At 45.6% G+C, this 25343-nt stretch overlaps 1 protein-coding gene across 2 annotated transcripts in view; it reads left to right on the plus strand.

Annotated features, from left to right (window-relative positions):
• The first annotated feature begins 7880 nt into the window (after positions 1-7880).
• The window catches only part of LOC142661105 (rho guanine nucleotide exchange factor 40-like), a 70401-nt gene continuing 52938 nt past the window's right edge, over positions 7881-25343 (plus strand). For both annotated transcript variants that reach the window (XM_075838370.1, XM_075838371.1), the window contains exon 1: positions 7881-7962. In XM_075838370.1, the coding sequence (XP_075694485.1) occupies positions 7960-7962 (3 nt within the window). In that variant the 5' untranslated portion in view covers positions 7881-7959. The remainder of the gene's footprint in view (positions 7963-25343) is intronic.

Raw genomic sequence — 25343 nt, forward strand, 5'->3', positions numbered from 1 at the left:
GCAAACGGATTCCAACGCAGATGTGAACGAAGCCTAAGATGCTACTTTTGATACATGTTTACATTATTGTAACATTTCTCGCTTCCATATTAATACCATACCAGGAGTCTGCAGGGGGGGGGTCAGACGGGGGGGGGGGGGGGCTCCTGGATTATAGGATAGAACTTGGCCCCAATGACAGAGAAAAGCAGGGAAAGTGATGAGATCGGAGCACATGGGACATGACTGTTTATTTTATCACAGCTGTGGGCACAGGAAATGTCTGCAAACTTTGCATATTTCCCGCCCACAAGGGGGGCCTGCAGGTTTCTGTGACTTCCAGGAACTTGGTCCTTGAGACGACTGCGAGGCTGCAATCCCCAAACGGTAGAACGAGACGGACTGCTCACTAATAATAAATGAATCTAGCGTAAAATCATCATGTGTTGTTATAAACTATTCTAGAAAAACAACTAAATATAAAATTATAAAAATAAATAGAAATAATATACTGGAATGAATCAAAGCTGCATCACAATGGCTGAAGAATATACAAAATGAGCACAACATTTATAAAGGCATATTATTTAAAGGGGTTCAGAACGCGGTCCTTGAGGCAATCAGATGATCGCTTCAGGCACCCCCGGAAAAAAAACTGATTTTGCCATCGGAAGCCACGGCCAGCCAGGCATTTCCCGTTTCAAACAAAATCTGGTATTACATGGCGGCTATTTATATGAATGACTGTACTTCTATTACAAGGACAGCACGGGTTCGCCAGAACAGGAGCTGCTTGTTCAGAGGGGCCCCCTTCTATTATGTCCATATGCCCTGATAGGGCATATTTATAGGGGGTTGTCTTCATGTGACCGCCCCTTTAATAATAGATATAATCTAAAAGTTGTCACATTACCTATCTTGCACTGATCCTGAGTTACATCCTGTATTATACTCCAGAGCTGCACTCGCTATTGTGCTGGAGGAGTCACTGTGTACATACATGACATTACTTATCCTGTACTGATCCTGAGTTACACCCTGTATTATACTCCAGAGCTGCACTCCCTATTCTGCTGGTGGAGTCACTGTGTACATACATTACATTACTTATCCTGTACTGATCCTGAGTTACATCCTGTATTATACTCCAGAGCTGCACTCGCTATTGTGCTGGAGGAGTCACTGTGTACATACATGACATTACTTATCCTGTACTGATCCTGAGTTACACCCTGTATTATACTCCAGAGCTGCACTCCCTATTCTGCTGGTGGAGTCACTATGTACATACATTACATTACTTATCCTGTACTGATCCTGAGTTATATCCTGTATTATACTCCAGAGCTGCACTCACTATTCTGCTGGTGGAGTCACTGTGTACATACATTACATTACTTATCCTGTACTGATCCTGGGTTACATCCTGTATTATACTCCAGAGCTGCACTCACTATTCTGCTGGTGGAGTCACTGTGTACATACATTACATTACTTATCCTGTACTAATCCTGAGTTACATCCTGTATTATACTCCAGAGCTGCACTCACTATTCTGCTGGTGGAGTCACTGTATACATACATTACATTACTTATCCTGTACTGATCCGGAGTTACATCCTGTATTATACTCCAGAGCTGCACTCACTATTCTGCTTCTTTAGTGTCTGCACAGAGCTTGCTCCGGTGATTTGCAGTATTTTTTTTTTACACCAGGCCCTGTGCATTAATCCAATGTATGTAAAACGAACTATCCTGTATTATAAGGCCGGATTCATACGAGCGTGTGCGGTCCATGATATACAGTCCGCATTTCGGCCGCATTTCCCGGACCGAACACACTGCAGGGAGCCGGGCTCCTAGCATCATGGTTACCTATGACACTGAGTGTCCCTGCCTCTTCAGAACTACTGTCCCGTATTGAAAACATGATTACAGTGTGGGACAGTTTTCTGCAGCGAGGCAGGGACTCCTAGCGTCATACATAACTATAATGCTAGGAGTCCGGCTCCCTGCAGTGTGTTCTGTCTGGGAAATGCGGCCGACATGCGGACCGTATATCACAGACCAAACACGCTCGTATGTGAGGCTCCTAAGAGTTCAGCTAAGATGTTAGGGGGCTGTTTGTCCACAAGCTTGCTGATTGTTTATAATAAGGGTATGTTCACACGCACTGTTTTCAGACGTAATTCGGGCGTTTTCTTGAATTACGCCTGAAAAAACGGCTCCATTACGCCTACAAACATCTGCCCATTGCTTTCAATGGGTTTTACGGCGTTCTGTTCCCACGAGGTGTAATTTTATGCGCCGCTGTCAAAAGACGGCGCGTAAAAAGATGCCCGCGTCAAGTGCATGCCACTTCTTGGGACGTTTTTGGAGCTGTTTTTCATTGACTCCATTGAAAAACAGCTCCAATAACGTCCGTAAAATACGCCGCGAAAAACGCAAGTTGCTACAAAAAAGTCTGAAAATCAGGAGCTGTTTTCGCCTGAAAACAGCTCCGTATTTTCCGACATTTTTGGTCGCTGCGTGTGCCTAACAATCAGCAGAAGTGTGAGTACAGCTCTGGAGTATAATACAGGCTGTAACACAAGATAAGTAATGTATTTACAAAGTGACTCAACTTTTTATTAAAATGTTGAACTCACGATTGCATTCAGATTTGAAGATTTATTTTAGTTGCATGGACTGTCTGACTTTCTGGATTAGAAGGAATTCCGCGTTATCTGTGTGTCTCGAGCAGGTTGCCATCTTACAATCGTGCCAGGCACTGCAGAGGTTAAAAGGAGTTAGACTTAAGATGCCAACTCTGTGGCACAGCAGCCCAGCCTGTGAGATATACTGGGAAACCAAGCCTCTAATCCACCTTTCTACCCGTAGAAGGTAAACAGTCCATTAAGCCGCTGAGATATGAATGGGTTTTTGTTCCTTGTATAAATGTGTTGATTGGGAACTATGGTGAAGATTGTTTATCTGCCCGGGTTAGACCAGGTAACCTCTGCGCCATTATGTAGCTAGAAAATCAAACAAAATATTAAAATAACAATGCCATTAAAGACCAGTGAATAACGACCCAGACTGGGTTATTTCTCGTTATGTGATCAGAAGGTTGGACAGACTATGAGTCACTGTGGCCTCCTGATCTGTTACTTTCATCTATCCCATATTTCAAGGTAGAATCCTACTATGTTCAATTCTTAAAGGGGATTTCTACCTGGCAACGCTTATCTCCTGGGGGAACATGTTCTATTTGTTTTGAAAGTCAGGCTGCCCCCACAGAAATGACTGTCATTCCTCTGTGTATGGCCAGTTTAGAAGTGAAGTCCTGCCACAGGAGCTTACACTCTAAACGATTAAGGAATAAGAACAAGAGGGGGAAGTGAATGCATATAAAGTTGGCCATGTTATGATTTTCTGCGGAGACAAATATAATTCTATAAAGAAACCGATAGCGGAATCAAAGCAATCCAAGGCTTCTCCCCAACATCACATCCTGAGTTATATCCTGTATTATACTCCAGAGCTGCACTCACTATTCTGCTGGTGGAGTCACTGTGTAGATACATTACATTACTTATCCTGTACTGATCCTGAGTTATATCCTGTATTATACTCCAGAGCTGCACTCACTATTCTGCTGGTGGAGTCACTGTGTACATACATTACATTACTTATCCTGTACTGATCCTGAGTTACATCCTGTATTATACTCCAGAGCTGCACTCACTATTCTGCTGGTGGCGTCACTGTGTACATACATTACATATCCTATACTGATCCTGAGTTATATCCTGTATTATACTCCAGAGCTGCACTCACTATTCTGCTGGTGGAGTCACTGTGTACATACATTACATTACTTATCCTGTACTGATCCTGAGTTATATCCTGTATTATACTCCAGAGCTGCACTCACTATTCTGCTGGTGGAGTCACTGTGTACATACATTACATTACTTATCCTGTACTGATCCTGAGTTACATCCTGTATTATACTCCAGAGCTGCACTCACTATTCTGCTGGTGGCGTCACTGTGTACATACATTACATATCCTATACTGATCCTGAGTTATATCCTGTATTATACTCCAGAGCTGCACTCACTATTCTGCTGGTGGAGTCACTGTGTACATACATTACATTACTTATCCTGTACTGATCCTGAGTTATATCCTGTATTATACTCCAGAGCTGCACTCACTATTCTGCTGGTGGAGTCACTGCAGAATTATTTCATGGCATTCTCTGGGCCTCTCATCCATGTGGAAGGCTTTGAAGCAATTAGGTTGTGAATCCATCGTTGCAGATAACGTCCACGTCACATGCTGATTGTCTTCCCTACATGCTGATTGTCTTCCCTGGGGCAGATGGAATCTTCCAGCAAGACAATGCGACATGTCACACGGCTGGAAATGACCATCAATGGTTGGAAGAGCCCGACCAAGACTTCCAAGTACTTCCCTGGCCCCCTAATTCTCCAGACTTGAACCCAATTGAGCATCTGTGGGACCTCAATCGTCTTGTTCGCTCTATCATCCTCCCCACGCACCCTCCAGCAAATGTGAGATGTTCTGCAGTCAGCGCGGCGCCAGATACCGGAGACTACCGACCAGCACCTTATTGATCACTCCCCGCCCGTCTACTGCTGTCTGCGCTGCACACGGCGGTCACTCTGAATATTAGCTGCTGGTCATAATAATGGGACTCCACTGTGTATAACTGGTCTGTCATGAAAGCCATCGGCCTCCTCAGTGATTTATCCGGACAATCTTCTGTGTGTTCTGTTTCCTGCAGACTCCCAGCCTGGGCGCTGTATATTCAGTGATGACATCATCCTTATCACCGCAGGAGCTTTCCTTTCGGGAAATTGTCATTAATACATTGTTGTCTAATTGCCAAGTCACTCGTGGCCGTCCCGTCCATTGTATAGAACTGGCATCTGAGTGTTATACTGTCGGGGGATGATCGGTAACAAATGTCATAATTCCTTAATATTACCAGTTATATCTATTTCTGGCTGATAACTAATTGGACGACCACTACAGCCCCCACATCCAGGACTGTCTCCTTCTTACCAGTCTGTCCACTTATAAAGTAATGCAAACACACAGATGGATCACTATGTAAACAGGAAGATCAGCCACTCCGGAGTCTGGGAAAGTTGGGTGACACCTGTGGGAGATCTCATAGAAGGTATATTGGTTGTCACCCAGATTTCCTGGTATGAGATATAGTTTCAAATGGGTGAATAGATTTTTTAACAACTTGGCAGAAGATTGGGTGTTTTGATCATTCGGAAGCATTGTGTGTAAATCCCAGTTGTTTCTGCTCTTTTCCTGTAGATATTTCCTAGGTTATATTGATTTGCATTACAGCTGAGCAGGAGAAGTTAGCTACTTCCATGTTCCCCGATCCGCAGACATAGATTTAGGCATATCTCTGTACTATGGGAGGGAAGGAGGGTCTGTCACTGTGATCGTCTGCCAGGAGATCCTGTGATAGGGAGGGGGAGGAGCCTATTTTGTGACCAGGTGACAGCGCAGCCGCATGACAGCTAATATGAAAATGGTCGCTGTTATATAGCTACTTCTTGTCTGGAGCACAAACAGCCGAGCTTGTACTAGGAACACCCTGCACACGAGGACTCAGGAGGTTTGTGTTATAATTTCTCAGTATATTACCTGGTGGATTCCCATAATAGAATTTAATTACAGATCTGCAGTTCTAATATAGCAGAGCTAAGGAGCGCCAACACTGAAGAAAATAAAGACAGTTATCAGAGGCGTAACATGAAGCTCCTGGGCCCCAAAGACAAATCTGTAACAGGGCCCCCACCTACCCTGCGCCATTTAGCCATTTATAACACTGGTGTCTTGCTATGTGGCAGAGGGGTCTTTGGGCCCCCTCAGACAACGGGCCCGGGTATGACTGCTACCTCTGCACCATCTATAGCTAAAACCCTGGCGGTAGCGAACCTTTGACTTGATCTCTTCTTGCTGTCAGTGAATGTAAACATTCTTTTTTTTTCCCATCCAGAGGTTGGCCGTCTGATCATGTCCAACCGTCACAGCTACAGGGCTCCTAATAAAAGACAGTTCTGATGCGCTGGATGTGCCGAAACAGGGTTTCAACTTCTGTAAATAAACAGGAATGTTTCCATTCCCAGACAGCAAGCAGTTCCTGTAACTGCATCTGATAACCTGGAAAACTGTGCTGCATGTTATGTTCACATGTGCGTTAGGGGGTCCCGACAACATTTTCTATCATGCTTGACAGCAATAATAGCGCAGCACGCTGCGCTATTCTAACTCTCAAAGTAGCGGAAATCTCGACAGATCCCGTTATAGTCAATGGGGCAAATTTATCGAAACTGCCTACGGCTCTGTTCAAATCTGCGCTGATATTTCCGTAAATCTGTTCCGTCATAGAATTTTTTTTAACGAAAATAACAGAAGAGCCGGCCCCATCAAATAACGGACACCAACGGCACCTGACAGAACCCATTGACTTTAATCCTGTTGCAGGGGGAGGGGGAGGGAGAGGGAGTATGGAGCACGCTCACGCACTGGGCACGCTCCATACGCTGCGGGTGTCGGCTATATTTTACTGCCAACTAACTGCCAGAAACAGTGCTCTTTGCTGTTCCTGGCTCTTTAACCCCTCAAATGCTGCGATCAATCGCTTCCGCAGCACTTGAGGCGTTGAAAAGAGGGGGGTGAACCCCTCCGACAGCTCATCTCCCCCCCGCAACGAGCTCCGGGGGCGCCGATGGTTGTCATGGCAGCCCAGGGGACCAATGAAGGCCTCGAGGACTGCCTTCACTCTGCCTCTGACGCAGCTGAACAGAAGCCTGTAAAAATTACTATACACTGCAATACGTTAGTACCAGCGATCGCTAGTTCAAGTCACTTAGGGGGACTAATAAACTGTAAAAAATTGTTAACGTTTTTAGTTGTGAAAAAAAAAGTTTCAAAAACCCCCCTTTCCCTGTTTGTCCTCAAGTAATGTAAAAAAATAAAAAAAAAGTTAACAAAATGGGTATCGTTGCGTTCGTGAAATTTTGAACTATTACAATATAGCGTTATTTAACACGCATGGTGAAGGCCGTAAAAAAGAAAACATTTAAAACGCCAAAATCGTTGGTTTTTTGGTCAACTTAGTGCTAAAAATTTTTGTAATAAAAAGTGGTATGTACCAAACAATGGTACCGATAAAAACCACAGCTCGCGAAAAATGAGCCCTCACACCGCTCAATGCATGGAAAAAGTAAAAAAAAGTTCTGGCGCTCAGAATGTGACGAAACTATTTTTTTTTTCAGTAGTAAAATATAAAAAAAATCTATACGTTTGGTATCACCATAATCGTATTGGGCCACAGAAAAAAGTTAAATTGTCGTTTTTACCGCACAGTGAAAGCCGTAAAAACTAAACCCAAAAAACAATGGAGGAATCACAGTTTTTTTTCAATTTTGGCCGGAAATAATTTTTTTAGTTTCCTAGTACATTATGTCGTACTTTAAATGCTATCAATAGAAACTACAACTCCTCCCGCAGAAGATCAGCCGTCACACCGCTCTACTGACGGAAAAATAAAAAAAGTTCTGGCTCTTCGAAGGCGGGAAGTGAAAAACGAAAATCAAAAAATGGCTCAGACCTTAAGGGGTTAATACATGGAGGAACCACAGCGGTCTGCGGCTTGTAGTTCTCCAGCTGCTGTATCATGGACACTTTGCATGCTGGGAGTTGTAGTTCCGCACTGACCCCCACATGTTCGCTGTCCCCCTGCAGAGGATATCAGACACTCGCTGGTAATTGTAGTTGTTCCTGTGGTTGTCAGGGGTCATCGCCGTCGGCCCTCGCACTCCCCCTTGTGGTGGGTCTCCTCAGTACACAGGAGGGGGCGGGGCCTGGCTGAGCGCTACTCTGGAGCTCTTACTACTCTGGAACATGGCAGCGAGGTGACCGGAGGAGAGCGGAGACATGGTGAGGAGGACGGCGGGGGATGTGAGGGGGTGACCGAGAGGATGTGAGGAGGACGGCCGAGGGGATGTCAGGGGGCTTCGGAGACTTTGTGAAGAGGACGGCGGGGGGTGTGAGGTGGCGCCGGTGTCTACCTGTCCTGCGGAGGGGAGAGGGGCAGCGATGTGGCGGGATGTGAGGGCAGCCCCGGGTGTTGTGGTGTTCATGCTGCGTCGTGTACAAGTGACTTGTGTGTGACTTTTGTATCACAAGGTTTATTAGTGTCTTGTGTCTGCGTTGTGTGTCCTGTCTGTGACCTGTGTCTGTCCTGCCTTTCGTGTCTGTCACTTACCTATTGTGTTGCACTTGTATGATGACACTTGTGGTGTATTGTGTTGGGCTGGCTGTGACTTGTGTGTACGTTGTGTCACTATTTGTGTGCTGCTTGTGTTATATTGTGTTGGACTGAGTGTGACTGTGTTGTGTGTGTACGTTTTGTCTATGTTGTGTTGTCTATGACGTGTGTGTGTACATTGTGTCTGACGTGCGCGTTGTGTCTGTGTGTTGTGGTGTCCATGACGTGTGTGTACGTTGTGTCTATGACGTGTGTACATTGTTACATTGTTGAGTGTACGTTGTCTGACGTGTGTGTGTGTGTGTGTGTATGTACGTTGTGTCTGTACATTGTGTTGTCTGTGACGTGTGTACGTTGTGTTGTCTTTTTGTTATGTCTGTTTGTTGTGTGTGTTGTCTGTGACGTGTCTTTGTGGTGTTTGTACGTTGTTGTGTTGTGTTGTCTGTACGTTTTATGTCTGTGACGTGTGTGTTGTGTTGTCACTTTGTATACTTCTGCCGGTGTCTCAGTATGTGCAGTGTGTACATGGTAAACATGTGACAACCTCTACAGCTGCTGTAACGGCTCCTCAGGGATGGTCTCCCAGCTTTCCTAGACCCCTGAGCTGCGAATCTGCCAATGTATACAATGATGGAGTGGGGGGTGTATCGTAGAAGTGAAGCTGAGGGACACCCGGGGGAGCAGTGACGTGTTTAAATTAGTTGTCATCGAACTTTGTGACTGGATGTCGTGCGCTGGTGTTGTCGGGCCGGATGTAGTTTGTTGTTTCTGTATTATAATGACCTGTTGCTGCTCGCTGTGTTTGGGGAAGATGATGCTCAGGATGCCACTTATCTCCTCAGCTATAGGAGAACAGGGGCGTCATCCTAGAAAATACCTGAGATGTACCCGAACATTTGCAATTTTCCTGTGTTTTAAAGTTATCCTGGCACACCGCAAGACTGGTCACACGCGGGGCACCTCCAGCATCTGTGCAGACTGGTCACATGCGGGGCACCTCCAGCATCTGTGCAGACTGGTCACACGCGGGGCACCCCCAGCATCTGTGCAGACTGGTCACATGCGGGGCACCTCCAGCATCTGTGCACACTGGTCACATGCGGGGCACCTCCAGCATCTGTGCAGACTGGTCACATGCGGGGCACCTCCAGCATCTGTGCACACTGGTCACATGCGGGGCACCTCCGGCATCTGTGCAGACTGGTCACATGCGGGGCACCTCCAGCATCTGTGCAGACTGGTCACATGCGGGGCACCTCCAGCATCTGTGCAGACTGGTCACATGCGGGGCACCTCCAGCATCTGTGCAGACTGGTCACATGCGGGGCACCTCCAGCATCTGTGCAGACTGGTCACATGCGGGGCACCTCCAGCATCTGTGCAGACTGGTCACATGCGGGGCACCTCCAGCATCTGTGCAGACTGGTCACATGCGGGGCACCTCCAGCATCTGTGCAGACTGGTCACATGCGGGGCACCTCCAGCATCTGTGCAGACTGGTCACATGCGGGGCACCTCCAGCATCTGTGCAGACTGGTCACATGCGGGGCACCTCCAGCATCTGTGCAGACTGGTCACATGCGGGGCACCTCCAGCATCTGTGCAGACTGGTCACATGCGGGGCACCTCCAGCATCTGTGCAGACTGGTCACATGCGGGGCACCTCCAGCATCTGTGCAGACTGGTCACATGCGGGGCACCTCCAGCATCTGTGCAGACTGGTCACATGCGGGGCACCCCCAGCATCTGTGCAGACTGGTCACATGCGGGGCGCCTCCAGCATCTGTGCAGACTGGTCACATGCGGGGCGCCTCCAGCATCTGTGCAGACTGGTCACATGCGGGGCGCCTCCAGCATCTGTGCAGACTGGTCACATGCGGGGCGCCCCCAGCATCTGTGCAGACTGGTCACATGCGGGGCGCCCCCAGCATCTGTGCAGACTGGTCACATGCGGGGCGCCTCCAGCATCTGTGCAGACTGGTCACATGCGGGGCACCTCCAGCATCTGTGCAGACTGGTCACATGCGGGGCGCCTCCAGCATCTGTGCAGACTGGTCACATCCGGGACGCCTCCAGCATCTGTGCAGACTGGTCACATGCGGGGCGCCTCCAGCATCTGTGCACACTGGTCACATGCGGGGCGCCTCCAGCATCTGTGCACACTGGTCACATGCGGGGCGCCCCCAGCATCTGTGCACACTGGTCACATGCGGGGCGCCTCCAGCATCTGTGCACACTGGTCACATGCGGGGCACCTCCAGCATCTGTGCAGACTGGTCAGGTATCACTGGTATTCTGCATATGACTAGATTGCCGGTAGCCCTCGCATCTTGCAAATCCTAACAGCCCAAGGTATCAGCGGTACCTGACTAGCAATATGCAGGGCACCTGTGATAACTTAACAGATTGGAAATTTGCAGGGCACCTGTGACAACCTAACAGACTGGTAATTTGCAGGGCACCTGTGACAACCTAACAGACTGGTAATTTGCAGGGCACCTGTGACAACCTAACAGACTGGTAATTTGCAGGGCACCTGTGACAACCTAACAGACTGGTAATATGCAGGGCACCCCCAGCATCTGTGCACACTGGTCACATGCGGGGCACCTCCAGCATCTGTGCAGACTGGTCACATCCGGGACGCCTCCAGCATCTGTGCAGACTGGTCACATGCGGGGCGCCTCCAGCATCTGTGCAGACTGGTCACATGCGGGGCACCTCCGGCATCTGTGCAGACTGGTCACATGCGGGGCACCTCCGGCATCTGTGCAGACTGGTCACATGCGGGGCACCTCCAGCATCTGTGCAGACTGGTCACATGCGGGGCACCTCCGGCATCTGTACAGACTGGTCACATGCGGGGCACCTCCAGCATCTGTGCAGACTGGTCAGGTATCACTGGTATTCTGCATATGACTAGATTGCCGGTAGCCCTCGCATCTTGCAAATCCTAACAGCCCAAGGTGTCAGCGGTACCTGACTAGCAATATGCAGGGCACCTGTGATAACTTAACAGATTGGAAATTTGCAGGGCACCTGTGACAACCTAACGGACTGGTAATATGCAGGGCACCTCCATCATCTGTGCAGACTTGTGATATACAGGATACCAGCGATACCTGAACACACTGCCCGGTATATCTGGTACCCTGCCAATCGCCAATCTGCACAGTTATCACTATACTAAACTACCGGGGTATTTAGATACTGATTTATGCCCTGTAGACATAGTGGCACCCCACCAGACTGGTAAGATGCAGCCACCTCTAATCAGGACAATCAGGTATTGTGATAAGGGCACCTCTGACATCTCGGCTCTTTGTTTCGGTGTCTCTGGTGCCCTATCACCCAGCCTGTTCAGTTTTTATTGTGCACAGGTATCCTGGCACCTCAGCAGACACATCCATGGTGAGATGGTGCAGAATGCCCCCCAGTGCAGGACGTGACATGAAATCCCTTCAGTGGAGAGGGCACAGGCTTGGAATCCTACCGTGGGATTGTGTTGTGCTGCTAAACCCTGAGAGGAAAGAAACATGTTTAATTTGGGCACATGCCAATTTAGAATAAGCGGAGGCTGGTGACCCGGTGTCTCCAGTGTGCTGTGTGTATTGCTGCACCTTGTGTGACCAGTAAGGGTTACTGGACAGCGGTGCCGCCCAATCTACATACTCAGGTTGGGTTCACATTGTGCGTTATTGTTGCGTTTTTTGCCTGCGGTTTTTGTTTTGGTTGTTGACTCTCATTGAGAGACGTAGGAGTTTGTCTACCAAAAAAAAAAAAGCATGCTAAAAACGCAACGTGTGAACTCAGAGCAACAGAAAAAATAGCAGGTGCCGGTTATTTGCATTCTCAGCCGGATAAGATGACAACTTCCCTGTGCAGATCCATCTGTGCTAAGAATAAAAGAGGAAATTGTTTGCACTTACATCTGGCATTTAGCGGAAATGATAAGATCAATATTTTTGTGATTTAAGTGCACCTGTCCTAAAAACACAGCAGAGGTTGTGTGAGCCCCCCCCTCCCAAAGCTCGCGCCTCATACATATACATATATATATATATATATATATATATATATATATATATACACACACACACATATGTAAGGGTATGTGCACACACACTAATTACGTCCGTAATTGACGGACGTATTTCGGCCGCAAGTAGTGGACCGAACACAGTGCAGGGAGCCGGGCTCCTAGCATCATACTTATGTACGATGCTAGGAGTCCCTGCCTCTCCGTGGAACTACTGTCCCGTACTGAAAACATGATTACAGTACAGGACAGTTGTCCGGCAGAGAGGCAGGGACTCCTAGCATCGTACATAAGTATGATGCTAGGAGCCCGGCTCCCTGCACTGTGTTCGGTCCGGGACTTGCGGCCGAAATACGTCCGTCCATTACGGACGTAATTAGTGTGTGTGCACATACCCTAACAATTAAAGATAATATTCCCTAACTGGGGTGAGGTTGCCTCTATGCTGTGCCATGGCATAGGATGCATGATTCCAATAGAAAGTTAAGTGTCAGTGACTTTCACCATTTATATATAGACTTAGTCTATATACATTGTATTATTTATCCTGTACTGATGCTGAGTTCTATCCTGTATTATACTCCAGAGCTGCACTCACTATTCTGCTGGGGGAGTCACTGTGTACATACATTACATTACTTATCCTGTACTGATCCTGAGTTACATCCTGTATTATACTCCAGAGCTGCACTCACTATTCTGCTGGTGGTGTCACTGTGTACATACATTACATTACTTATCCTGTACTGATCCTGAGTTACATCCTGTATTATACTCCAGAGCTGCACTCACTATTCTGCGGGTGGAGTCACTGTGTACATACATTACATTACTTATCCTGTACTGATCCTGAGTTACATCCTGTATTATACTCCAGAGCTGCACTCACTATTCTGCTGGTGGAGTCACTGTGTACATACATTACATTACTTATCCTGTACTGATCCTGAGTTATATACTGTATTATACTCCAGAGCTGCACTCACTATTCTGCTGGTAGAGTCACTGTGTACATACATTACATTACTTATCCTGTACTGATCCTGAGTTATATACTGTATTATACTCCAGAGCTGCACTCACTATTCTGCTGGTGGAGTCACTGTGTACATACATTATATTACTGATCCTGAGTTACATCCTGTATTATACTCCAGAGCTGCACTCACTATTCTGCTGGTGGAGTCACTGTGTACATACATTACATTACTTATCCTGTACTGATCCTGAGTTATATCTTGTATTATACTCCAGAGCCTGTACTCACTATTCTGCTGGTGGAGTCACTGTGTACATACATTACTGATCCTGAGATACATCCTGTATTATACTCCAGAGCTGCTCTCACTATTCTGCTGGTGGAGTCACTGTGTACATACATTACTGATCCTGAGGTACATCCTGTATTATACTCCAGAGCTGCACTCACTATTCTGCTGATGGAGTCACTGTGTACATACATTACATTACTTATCCTGTACTGATCCTGAGTTATATCCTGTATTATACTCCAGAGCTGTACTCACTATTCTGCTGGTGGAGTCACTGTGTACATACATTACTTATCCTGTACTGATCCTGAGATACATCCTGTATTATACTCCAGAGCTGCACTCACTATTCTGCTGGTGGAGTCACTGTGTACATACATTACTTATCCTGTACTGATCCTGAGATACATCCTGTATTATACTCCAGAGCTGCACTCACTATTATGCTGGTGGAGTCACTGTGTACATACATTACTTATCCTGTACTGATCCTGAGTTATATTCTGTATTATACTCCAGAGCGGCACTCACTATTCTGCTGGTGGAGTCACTGTGTACATACATTACATTACTTATCCTGTACTGATCCTGCGTTATATCCTGTATTGTACTCCAGAGCTGCACTCACTATTCTGCTGGTGGAGTCACTGTGTACATATATTACTGATCCTGAGATACATCCTGTATTATACTCCAGAGCTGCACTCACTATTCTGCTGGTGGGGTCACGGTGTACATACATTACTTATCCTGTACTGATCCTGAGTTACATCCTGTATTATACTCCAGAGCTGCACTCACTATTCTGCTGGTGGAGTCACTGTGTACATACATTACATTACTTATCCTGTACTGATCCTGAGTTACATCCTGTATTATACTCCAGAGCTGCACTCACTATTCTGCTGGTGGAGTCACTGTGTACATACATTACATTACTTATCCTGTACTGATCCTGAGTTATATCCTGTATTATACTCCAGAGCTGCACTCACTATTCTGCTGGTGGAGTCACTGTGTACATACATTACATTACTTATCCTGTACTGATCCTGCGTTATATCCTGTATTGTACTCCAGAGCTGCACTCGCTAGTTTTCTGGTTTCACAGCTGAAATCTCCATGCATATCCTGCTTGTTCAGTGTCTGCACAGAGCTTGTTTACGGCACCTAGTAAACTACCTCATCAACCGTAGACTCATCCAAAATACAGCCGTGTGGGGGTAGAACATTTTTTCATCGCTGTGTTCTCCGTGCAGGTGCAGAGGTGACTAATAGATCAGATATTTACCTTTTGTCTGGAAAGGAATCTCAGACTCTCTCGGCTTAACAAGTTAATTTGGTGGAGGAAATACAAGGGTTAAATGTACTGAGCTCTTCCAGTAAAGTCAAGCGCCCTGGACAAGTCCAAAAACACCAACACATTTGTGTGTGCACAGCGGCGGTGATCCGGGTCACTGGTCATCACATCTATGAGCGGGTATTTTTGGGTGGGCTATATATTCGCTTTTAGCTAGTGTTTCAGGCCTAAATATACATGTGCGGCTATTTTCAAAATAGCTTTCAACCCGAGTGTGAAGATGAAGCTCGTAAACTTGTCCGGGCCTGCAATGCTGGACGACCAGAAGCCATTTACTGCCCAGAACCTCAGCTTCCAGGAAAGTGATGCTGCAGTGAAGTTATACCCCCTCCCCTAAGTAAAGTATGTATAGTAAAAGATCCAGCAAGCTGAGATATGGGAGCTGTTTGCCGGCTGGTGTTTTACATTTCTGTGTAATTAGCCAGGCTTCGTTTTGTCATGGAGAAGTAACCTTGTCAAAAAGCTCTACATAGCTCAGCTTCCTGGACTTCTGTGATTGTGGATTTTGAGGTCACATATTTTGAGGTCACATAAATAGACTTGTATAATTGTTCTACCCTATTTTAGGGGCTAAAATAAATCTGGGGACCCTGTAGCCTGTTGCTATGCCCTTGCCCTTCTGCTCCAGACCTTGCATTGAGTATCTGGATTCTGTCAGAGCCCGGCACTGGTTTTTCTTTTTGTTGTAATTTGCATCCCTGCTCCTACTTTTGCATAGAGAGAAGTCATTGCCATGGATTAACCCCTTCAGGACAGTCATCCCTGACCGAGTATGGAGCAGCAGTATTAAGTAATGGCATTAAGCTATTAAATAGACACAAAAAGTTGAGCGAATCTACAAAAACTTTTATTTATTGTTCTTGTTACGCTGTTTGAGCTATTTGAAATTTTTTCTACATTCAAAGCTGTTTTTAAAATTATGCCGGTTGCCCTTGGAAACAGACAGCAGTTTAGCTCCACCCTGTTGTCAGGGTTTCCTTACATCTCTGCTAATGCATTGTGTATTTTAACTTTGGTTGTCAATGGAGACATCCCCACTGTACAACTCCGAATCAGTACGAGATTAATGAAATGTATTCAACGCTGCGTGGAGAGTACAAAAGTGGAGATTCCCTTGAAGTAATAGAGCATCACTTGTGTCGTCTGCCTCTATTCATTTCTATCCTTGGTGAAATGTCCATTCTGCATGAACTGTGATATTTTTCTTGCTAAGGCCTCATGCACACTGTACGGATGCACATCCTTAGCTGTCCGCAATTGCGGTAGCGCCCATAGACTTCTATGGGGTAGTCCGTGCTGCAATTTCGGACAAGAATAGGACATGTGCTATAATTTGCGATCGTTTCTACGGCCTGGACACACATCCGTAAATATACGGAAGGGTGTCCGTGGCCTATAGAAAATGTGTCCGAAATTTCGTTCGTAATTACGGATAAAAACTACGGTCGTGTGCATGGGGCCTGAATCTTCATGCACACAAACGTGTTTTTGCGGCCGCAATTCACCCGCAAATCTGTGGGTGAATTGCGGTCCCATTCATTTATATGGGCCCGTGCACATGACCGTTTCCACAGTCGCTGCATTGCCCTGGAGCCCGGACCGCAAAAAGATAGAACATGTCTTATTACCGCCGCATTTTGCGGTCCAGGCTCATTGAAATGAATGTGCACGGCCTGTGATTTGTGAATGACACTCCGCGGCCGTCCGAGCCACAAATCACGGGGCGTGCACACCACTACAGGCGTGTGCGCGGGGCCTGAGGCTGCAGGAAGGTGACCAACCAGCCCGGCCGCTGCTGACCGTATGATGGGGGGAGGTGGCATTCTATATATGTTAGTATATAAACCTCTAAACCTCGTATTTCATGGCTTGTACAGATCTGCCCTCCCCGAGCCTTTAATATATTAATAAGCTTTAAATCTCATTATCTTCACAAGAACGTTTGTGCGACTTTACCATCCTTTAAGCTGGGCGCGGTCACCGCGAGTTTCCAGGGTAGCGCTCCAGCTGAGGCCTTCAGTTTTTAATAACGTTTTATTCTAAGAACCTCCCGGGTTATTGGAATGACTGAGAAGGAGCAGAACGTTATTATTATGTTGCTGTAATCCATAGCGTAGAACATTCCTGATTTAGAAACTGGGATATTTCCGACAACACCTTTTGATCTGTGCCAGCTACGGTCTTGATTTTAATTAATTGGGCGATCATGAGGGGGAGGGGTTCATAGTTATTTTTGCAAACACAAGTCCTATACCCTGTATTCGGTCCATAGAGTTTAATGAAAGCCTCGCGTCCATACAGTCTACACAGATTCACATATTTCATAATGCAAAGCTTCAACCCTGCAGCCGTGGTCTTAAGTCTGGGCACGCCTTTATTATAGGAGGAATACCCCTTTATAATGATGAGATTGAGCCCCTGTAGAGAATACACTTATCATTGTCCATTAACATATCATGTAGCACACACCAGTGCTGTCCATTGTTTTCACGCACCCGATGACTTCAATGGGCTGCGTGGTGCGCAATAACGCACAAAAATAAAACCTGCAGTCATTTTTAACGCTGGATATGAAGCTTCCCTTGTATAGAGCGGCTTGTATGGACCTCGTGCAAAATAACAACCCCCCTCCCAAATCCCTTTGCACATAATTTGTAACACAAATATTATTAGGAAGTTACAACATAACATTTGCTCCTTTTTTTTATCAATACTGATCTAATATAAGTAATATCAATAATGTAAATAAAAGCCTTATAATCCAGCACCCATAAGGTCCCATAGATACCGGAATAGAGTTCACACGTTGAGGATTTGACGCAGATCTCAGCCTATTGCAAAGAGTAAAATCTGCAATGAAAATCTGCATCATGTGAACTCATCCTTATCCTAAGAAAACCACTGGATAAAAGCGAAAAAATAAATCTGTTGCCGGATTAAAGGGATTTTATTGGAGTACAGAGTATATTATTTGTAGCAAGTAATTAATATATGATCACTAAGCAACTATAAATCCGTGCAGAACTCTATAATGTGCTGTTTGTCTGCAGGGATGTGTTTTGTTGACATCCTGTATACTGTATAATTAACACCGAGGTAATAATCTCTACAGGGAGGCCCGAAGACAACAGTAACGTCACGAGTCTGTTATAATATGAAGCACTGAGGAATAGTAACCAGTCCCTGCTTATCCTGTACTGGTCCTGAGTTACAGCATGTATTATACTCCAGAGCTGCACTCACTATTCTGCTGGTGGAGTATCTGTGTACATACATTACATTACTTATCCTGTACTGATCCTGAGTTATATCCTGTATTATACTCCAGAGCTGCACTCACTATTCTGCTGGTGGAGTCACTGTGTACATACATACATTACTTATCCTGCACTGATCCTGAGTTACATCCTGTATTATACTCCAGAGCTGCACTCACTATTCTGCTGGTGGAGTCACTGTGTACATACATTACATTACTTATCCTGTACTGATCCTGAGTTATATCCTGTATTATACTCCAGAGCTGCACTCACTATTCTGCTGGTGGAGTCACTGTGTACATACATACATTACTTATCCTGCACTGATCCTGAGTTACATCTTGTATTATACTCCAGAGCTGCACTCACTATTCTGCTGGTGGAGTCACTGTGTACATACATTACATTACTTATCCTGTACTGATCCTGAGTTACATCCTGTATTATACTCCAGAGCTGCACTCACTATTCTGCTGGTAGAGTCACTGTGTACATACATTACATTACTTATCCTGTACTGATCCTGAGTTACATCCTGTATTATACTCCAGAGCTGCACTCACTATTCTGCTGGTGGAGTCACTCACTGTGTACATACATTACATTACTTATCCTGCACTGATCCTGAGTTACATCTTGTATTATACTCCAGAGCTGCACTCACTATTCTGCTGGTGGAGTCACTGTGTACATACATTACATTACTTATCCTGTACTGATCCTGAGTTATACCCTGTATTATACTCCAGAGCTGCACTCACTATTCTGCTGGTGGAGTCACTGTGTACATATATTACATTACTTATCCTGTACTGATCCTGAGTTACCGCCTGTATTCTACTCCAGAGCTGTACTCACTATTCTGCTGGTGGAGTCACTGTGTACATATATTACATTACTTATCCTGAGTTACCGCCTGTATTCTACTCCAGAGCTGCACTCACTATTCTGCTGGCTTTTATTGGAAACAAGCTTTTCAACTGATATGTCCCTAATAGCTTAGATCTTTTATAATGCGGGGGGGGGGGGGGGGGGAGTTACTTTTTCCTATATCAGATGAATGTACAGGGTCTGGGCTACAGATGACCGTTTGACTTTAATGGGCGCTCTGTGATTCTACAAATGTTTACACATGAGCACCTGTACCCCCAGTGATCAGCTCATTGTCAGGTGAGCAGGTTGTCATGGTTGGACTCCTCTATCTGAGGGTTATAGCACCATTATCGGGTATATACGTGGAGATTGAGGACAACAGCCCCAGTAGATCAGAGACCGTAGGAAAATCTGTCTTTCATTATAATATTTTTATGTGTTTTGGAGTTGGTAAATGTGAGCACATCCCGGCCAATAGGAGGTAGGTGCGGCCAGCGTGGGCGACGTGGTTGTGGATGAGAGCGCTGAGTTTGCGTTTCATAGTTCGCCTCTCCGTCTGTTCTAACCCACCCTTCAGATTTTGTAACCGAAAAGAGGAAAAAAAAAAATCCCATGTTCTCTGACATCCCATTGTCTGCGCCCGGCTAGTTCTGATGGCTCTGCAGTTTGTTCTGCTCAGTGCTTCCAGATTAACCCCTCATTCCCTGGAAATATCCGTGCAGGATTTACACACTGCAATGAGTAATAGAAAATGTGTTTCTACTATTTTGTATTTGTCACGCTTTATTATAGAAACCAATCACTAAAATAAGGAAGGTCATATAGGCGTGACGCTGATCTCTAATGCTGCTGTCCTTTATAATGTCCCATATCGGCGGAGCGCGTTAATCTCTGTATAAGTAACTTTTTTATTTTATAATTTCATAGGTAATATTGATGCGCATCACAGGGCTAATATATATATCAAATTTAAAGGGTCCGCTGTTATGTAAATAAAATTAAATTACCGTATAATAAAGTTCTGCAACTTCCGAATATACTTTATTTCATTTACTTACTCTGTCCAATACATTTGCTTGCTTTCAGTGAAAGGAAGCATTCTTATTTAATCCAGACCTAAAACTTCTCAAAGCTGAGCGTTTGCTAAAGTTGAATCCAGTCTAGACAATCCTCTGTGAGATAAACCCATCAGCCACACAAATCTATCTCCTCTCCTGATAGTTTGCTACAATGTATTGTTAAATGTATCGGTCTGGAGCCCAGGCTATTTAGCTCAGGATTGTTTAGACTGGATACAATTGTAGTAAACCCTCTATGAGAAATAAGGATGTTTTTATTCACTGATGGCAAGCGGAAATCTTGAAAACGGTAAAGAATTGAAGCACAAAGTATTTGTTGCAAAACTTTGTTATACAGTGATTACGTTTTATTGATGTAAGACGTGAAGGGCCCTTTAAGGCCGAGTTTCTTGGCGCTGATTTTGACGCGGAAATTGTCTTTTAGCCGCACACGAGGAAAAAAAGGACATGCCGCGGTTCCGCCTCAGACCTCCCATTAAAATCAATGGGAGTCAGAAGAACGTTGATCGCTGCGCTCTTTGTACGCGTTCCTCAATGGCCGCGGGCGAAAACCGCGGAAAAAAATTGCAGGCAGGTCAAAATCTTTCAAAAAAAAAACCTGTGTGAACAGGGCCTAAGATTCCTTTAATGCATCTTTTTTTGCACTGCGATTACCAGGCGTCAAAAGGAAGACGCGTTAATTGCTTATATGGGTATGTTCACACGAGGTCATTACATCAGTAATGGACGGACGTATTTCAGCCGCAAGTCCCGGACCGAACACACTGCCGGGAGCCGGGCTCCTAGCATCATAGTTATGTACGATGCTAGGAGTTCCTGCCTCGCTGCGGGACAACTGTCCCGTACTGTAATCATGTTTTCAGTACGGGACAGTTGTCCTGCAGCGAGGCAGGGACTCCTAGCGTCGTACATAAGTATGATGCTAGGAGCCCGGCTCCCTGCACTGTGTTCGGTCCGGGACTTCCGGCCGAAATACGTCCGTCCATTGCGGATGTAATGACCTCGTGTGAACATACCCTAAATCTCCACCTGCAGCACAAGTCCCGCAGTGTCCCCAGGCTCCGCTTCTGGAGTGTTTGGACTTGTAGAGCATGATGGGATCTGTAGTTCCTCCGCAGTAGTTCTGCTGTCTTACCTGAAGAGCAGTAACCCATATGATATTTTCCAAAAGCTTGTACATAACAGCTCAGCAGATACCCACATTGATGGGTCGTGTATAGTTGGAAGCTTCTGATCCCGGGTACATCCTGCCGAGACACAGGCTTCTTTAATACCCGCTGCATGCGGCCGCAGACCATCCCTCAGTTATAGGAATTTGCAGCGCACAGGCAGAGCATTCATTCAGCCAAATTGTGAGTCCTCATTTTTTGCACATTTGCTTTGACATTTCCTCAGCACAATTTGCAGCTGATGTCTGACAATGTATAGGATCCTAAAGATCATCGTCTGTCTTATGGGAAGAAATCTAAGCGCGGTCCCATCATGTTGCGTTCAGTCTGAGTGGTTGTCACCAGCTTCCCACACCCTAGATCAGCATGTTTCTGCAGTTACATTTATTAACCCTTTTCCCCCTGTGCTGTACAGTGTCACAGTAGTTCTGGTATCCTATTCATGAACCAGGATGCTCAGGATGAACAGAGCTCTAGGTCCCATCCAGATAGAGGGAGTGCGGCACTGCTGTTTGTGTGTCTGCAATGTTTGGTGGGACCGCAGAATGACATCCTAGCATGTCAGCCCGGTCTCTGCAGTCCTCAGAGTAGGACTATGTGACTTGAGGCTATGACTAGCATTTAATATATTTTTGGGCATGGCTGATACTGGCTCAGTGAGGTATTTTAGAGGGAGGAGTGGCACAGATGGGAATTTTTTCGCTCTGACCCACAATCGGAGCTTTGTTTACTGCCGGGACCCAGGCCAGTAAGTGGGTGCTGCGGAGACTGGACTTATACTGGGAAAAAGAGATATTTTGCGACCGGTGCCCCTGGTGGGTTTCCTGTGGCATGAGGAAGGATTGATGGAGTCCAGAGAGGTTGGGGGGGGGGGGGGTGTCTTTACAGCTATGTAGAGGGAAGGCCCAGAATTCTGTGATTTGTTCTATTGTCCATTGAAATTGCCATAGGGACATAGATGGGGCAATCCTATATCTTTGTATCAGATCGGACTAAATGTGCAACATCCTAATAACGAAGTCTTGGTTGGATCGCTGGCAATGTCGGCCATGTTGGGAGCCCATGGGCTGCTGTCAGACGTCACTGTTATTCCCCCGAACTTCAGCCCTCACCTGCTTTCTACTCTTTGACTGGCTGCTGTGGTTTATTTTATCTACATCATGTTGTTACATCTGTGTTTTTGGATACCACATTCTGAGAGAGTTTTCAGGCATTCAAATGAACTGCTAGAGGGATGGCGTAATTTGCTGACCAGGATTCAAGGTCAGATAAGCGGCGCCCCCTCGATATGTCCCATCCAGGCTGAGCTGATAGAAAACATTCCAGTTCTTGATAGCAGAATATTATGCAGCAGAAGGAAAATAAAACTGAGTAACGGAAATATTACCGTCCATCAGATCTACACACAGTACAGGCAGCAGTTCTGTTCATGGAGTCAGAAGAGGAACGTTTGAGCACAAAAATCATTGCCTTCCATCTCTATAAGTGGAAAGACTATTGTCCTGACTGACCGTCTGTGAAACGTACAGGCAAATGATACTCTTTAAACAGAATACTGGATATATGTCTGATCTGGTAGTACTTGTCTCCTGGAATTTCCTCCTTGTTCAGTGTCTGTACAGGGCTTGCTCTGGTGACTTGCATTATGGGAAGTGTCGTCTGTACCCCAAGTTTAAAAAAACCCAGACTCCCTGAAATATAGGAGCTCAGCTAAGTTGTTGTGGGATATCTAAAACACTCTTGCTGACTGTTTCCAATAACCAGCAGGATAGTGAATGCAGCTCTTGAGTATAATACAGGATGTTACTCCGGATCAGTACATGATAAGTAATGTATGTGCACAGTGACTCCAGCAGCAGAATAGTGAGTGCAACTCTGAAGTATATAACTCCGGATCAGTAATGTAATGTATGTTCACAGTGACTCCAACACCTGAATAGTGAGTGCTGCTCTGGAGTATAATACAAGATGTTACTCCGGATCAGTAATGTAATGTATGTACAGAGTGACTCCACCAGCAGAATAGTGAGTACAGCTCTGGAGTATAATACAGGATGTAACTCAGGATCAGTACAGGATAAGTAATGTAATGTATGTACACAGTGACTCCACCAGCAGAATAGGGAGTGCAGCTCTGGAGTATAATACAGGATATAACTCAGGATCAGTACAGGATAAGTAATGTAATGTATGTACACAGTGACTCCACCAGCAGAATAGAGAGTGCAGCTCTGGAGTAGAATACAGGATGTAACTCAGGATCAGTACAGGATAAGTAATGTAATGTATGTACACAGTGACTCCACCAGCAGAATAGTGAGTGCAGCTCTGGAGTATAATACAGGATGTAACTCAGGATCAGTACAGGATAAGTAATGTAATGTATGTACACAGTGACTTCACCAGCAGAATAGTGAGTGCAGCTCTGGAGTATAATACAGGATGTAACTCAGGATCGGTACAGGATAAGTAATGTATTTGTGTTCAAAAGTGGATATACCCTTTAAGGAAGGGACATTTGTTTCAGATAATAATGAGGGCTGTCTGGGAGGTGGAGAATTCAGCGGGTTAATTTGCCTGGGAAATATTTTTGCATTCCATATTTCAGAAATCCTCCTCTGCGGTTTTTCTGCTTGTACAAGGTGGGCCCGGCTCCATGCACACACACATCCTTCTCTGCGGCCTCTTCATGTCCCTCTGTAATGTCTGCAGTGTTAGGATATAGATTGATGTTATGGGACTAGGGAGAATCTCTGCTCCGTTTTGTGTCAGGAGGAAGACTTTGACTTTAGGTTTGCGGTGTATTTGTACCATGCGCAGGACATGGCACTGAATGATTTATTATTTGCATGTCTTGAGGTTTATCTGCAGAGTAGAAATTTCCATTGTGCCCTTTAAAGGGCTTCTAAACTTATGTATAAAGCTTTTTTTTTTTCTTTGTAAATTCTTTATTTAAGGATTTTCAAACAAAGAGAGGAGGGATACAGAAAATAAAGAAGGGAGGGGGTAACAAATCATCCTCAGTGCCAAATGTCAGTTGATATAATAATGCGTCTCAAACAATATAATCAGGTATAATAATGTGTGTCGAAAAATCGATACTATGTTGATCTTATAAGGGGTGGTATTAAATCTCTTGAACCTGTATGCGGAGGATTTTGTGGATAGATGTCTTGTCTGAGGGTTTATATGAGAGATCAAACTGCGGTATTAGGTAAGAATGAGGATAAATCTACAGATTTTTAAAATTGTATCCAATTTTCCCAAATTTGTTGGAATTTGTCTAGGTCTCGGTTAAGTAGCCATTTAGTTTTTTCGTAAGATTGTATCATATCAATTTCTCTTAACCAGTCAATGATTGTAGGGGGTTCATCTACTTTCCAGTGTCTGGCTATGCTGCGCTTATAAGGTGTGGTAAAAGAGAATTGCGGTTGATATATAGAGGAGACATCTAGATTGACTAAGGTTAATTCTGGAGTAAGGGTAATGTTTTTGCCCAGAAATTTTCTTAAGATTGCTTTGATATCTTGCCAAAATGGGTGTATTAATCATGAAACATAACCCTTATTTCCATAGTGAGTGAAGCCAGCAGTGTAAAGAACGGAGGGTTTTATTCTGATTGCCATGGCCATATGCACTGACCTGTCCGTCTCTACCACTGACCTGTCCGTCTCTACCGCTGACCTGTCCGTCTCTACCGCTGACCTGTCCGTCTCTACCGCTGACCTGTCCGTCTCTACCGCTGACCTGTCCGTCTCTACCGCTGACCTGTCCGTCTCTACCGCTGACCTGTCCGTCTCTACCGCTGACCTGTCCGTCTCTACCGCTGACCTGTCCGTCTCTACCGCTGACCTGTCCGTCTCTACCGCTGACCTGTCCGTCTCTACCGCTGACCTGTCCGTCTCTACCGCTGACCTGTCCGTCTCTACCGCTGACCTGTCCGTCTCTACCGCTGACCTGTCCGTCTCTACCGCTGACCTGTCCGTCTCTACCGCTGAC

Source organism: Rhinoderma darwinii, chromosome 9 (assembly GCF_050947455.1).
Source record: "Rhinoderma darwinii isolate aRhiDar2 chromosome 9, aRhiDar2.hap1, whole genome shotgun sequence".
Classification (NCBI taxonomy): domain Eukaryota; kingdom Metazoa; phylum Chordata; class Amphibia; order Anura; family Rhinodermatidae; genus Rhinoderma; species Rhinoderma darwinii.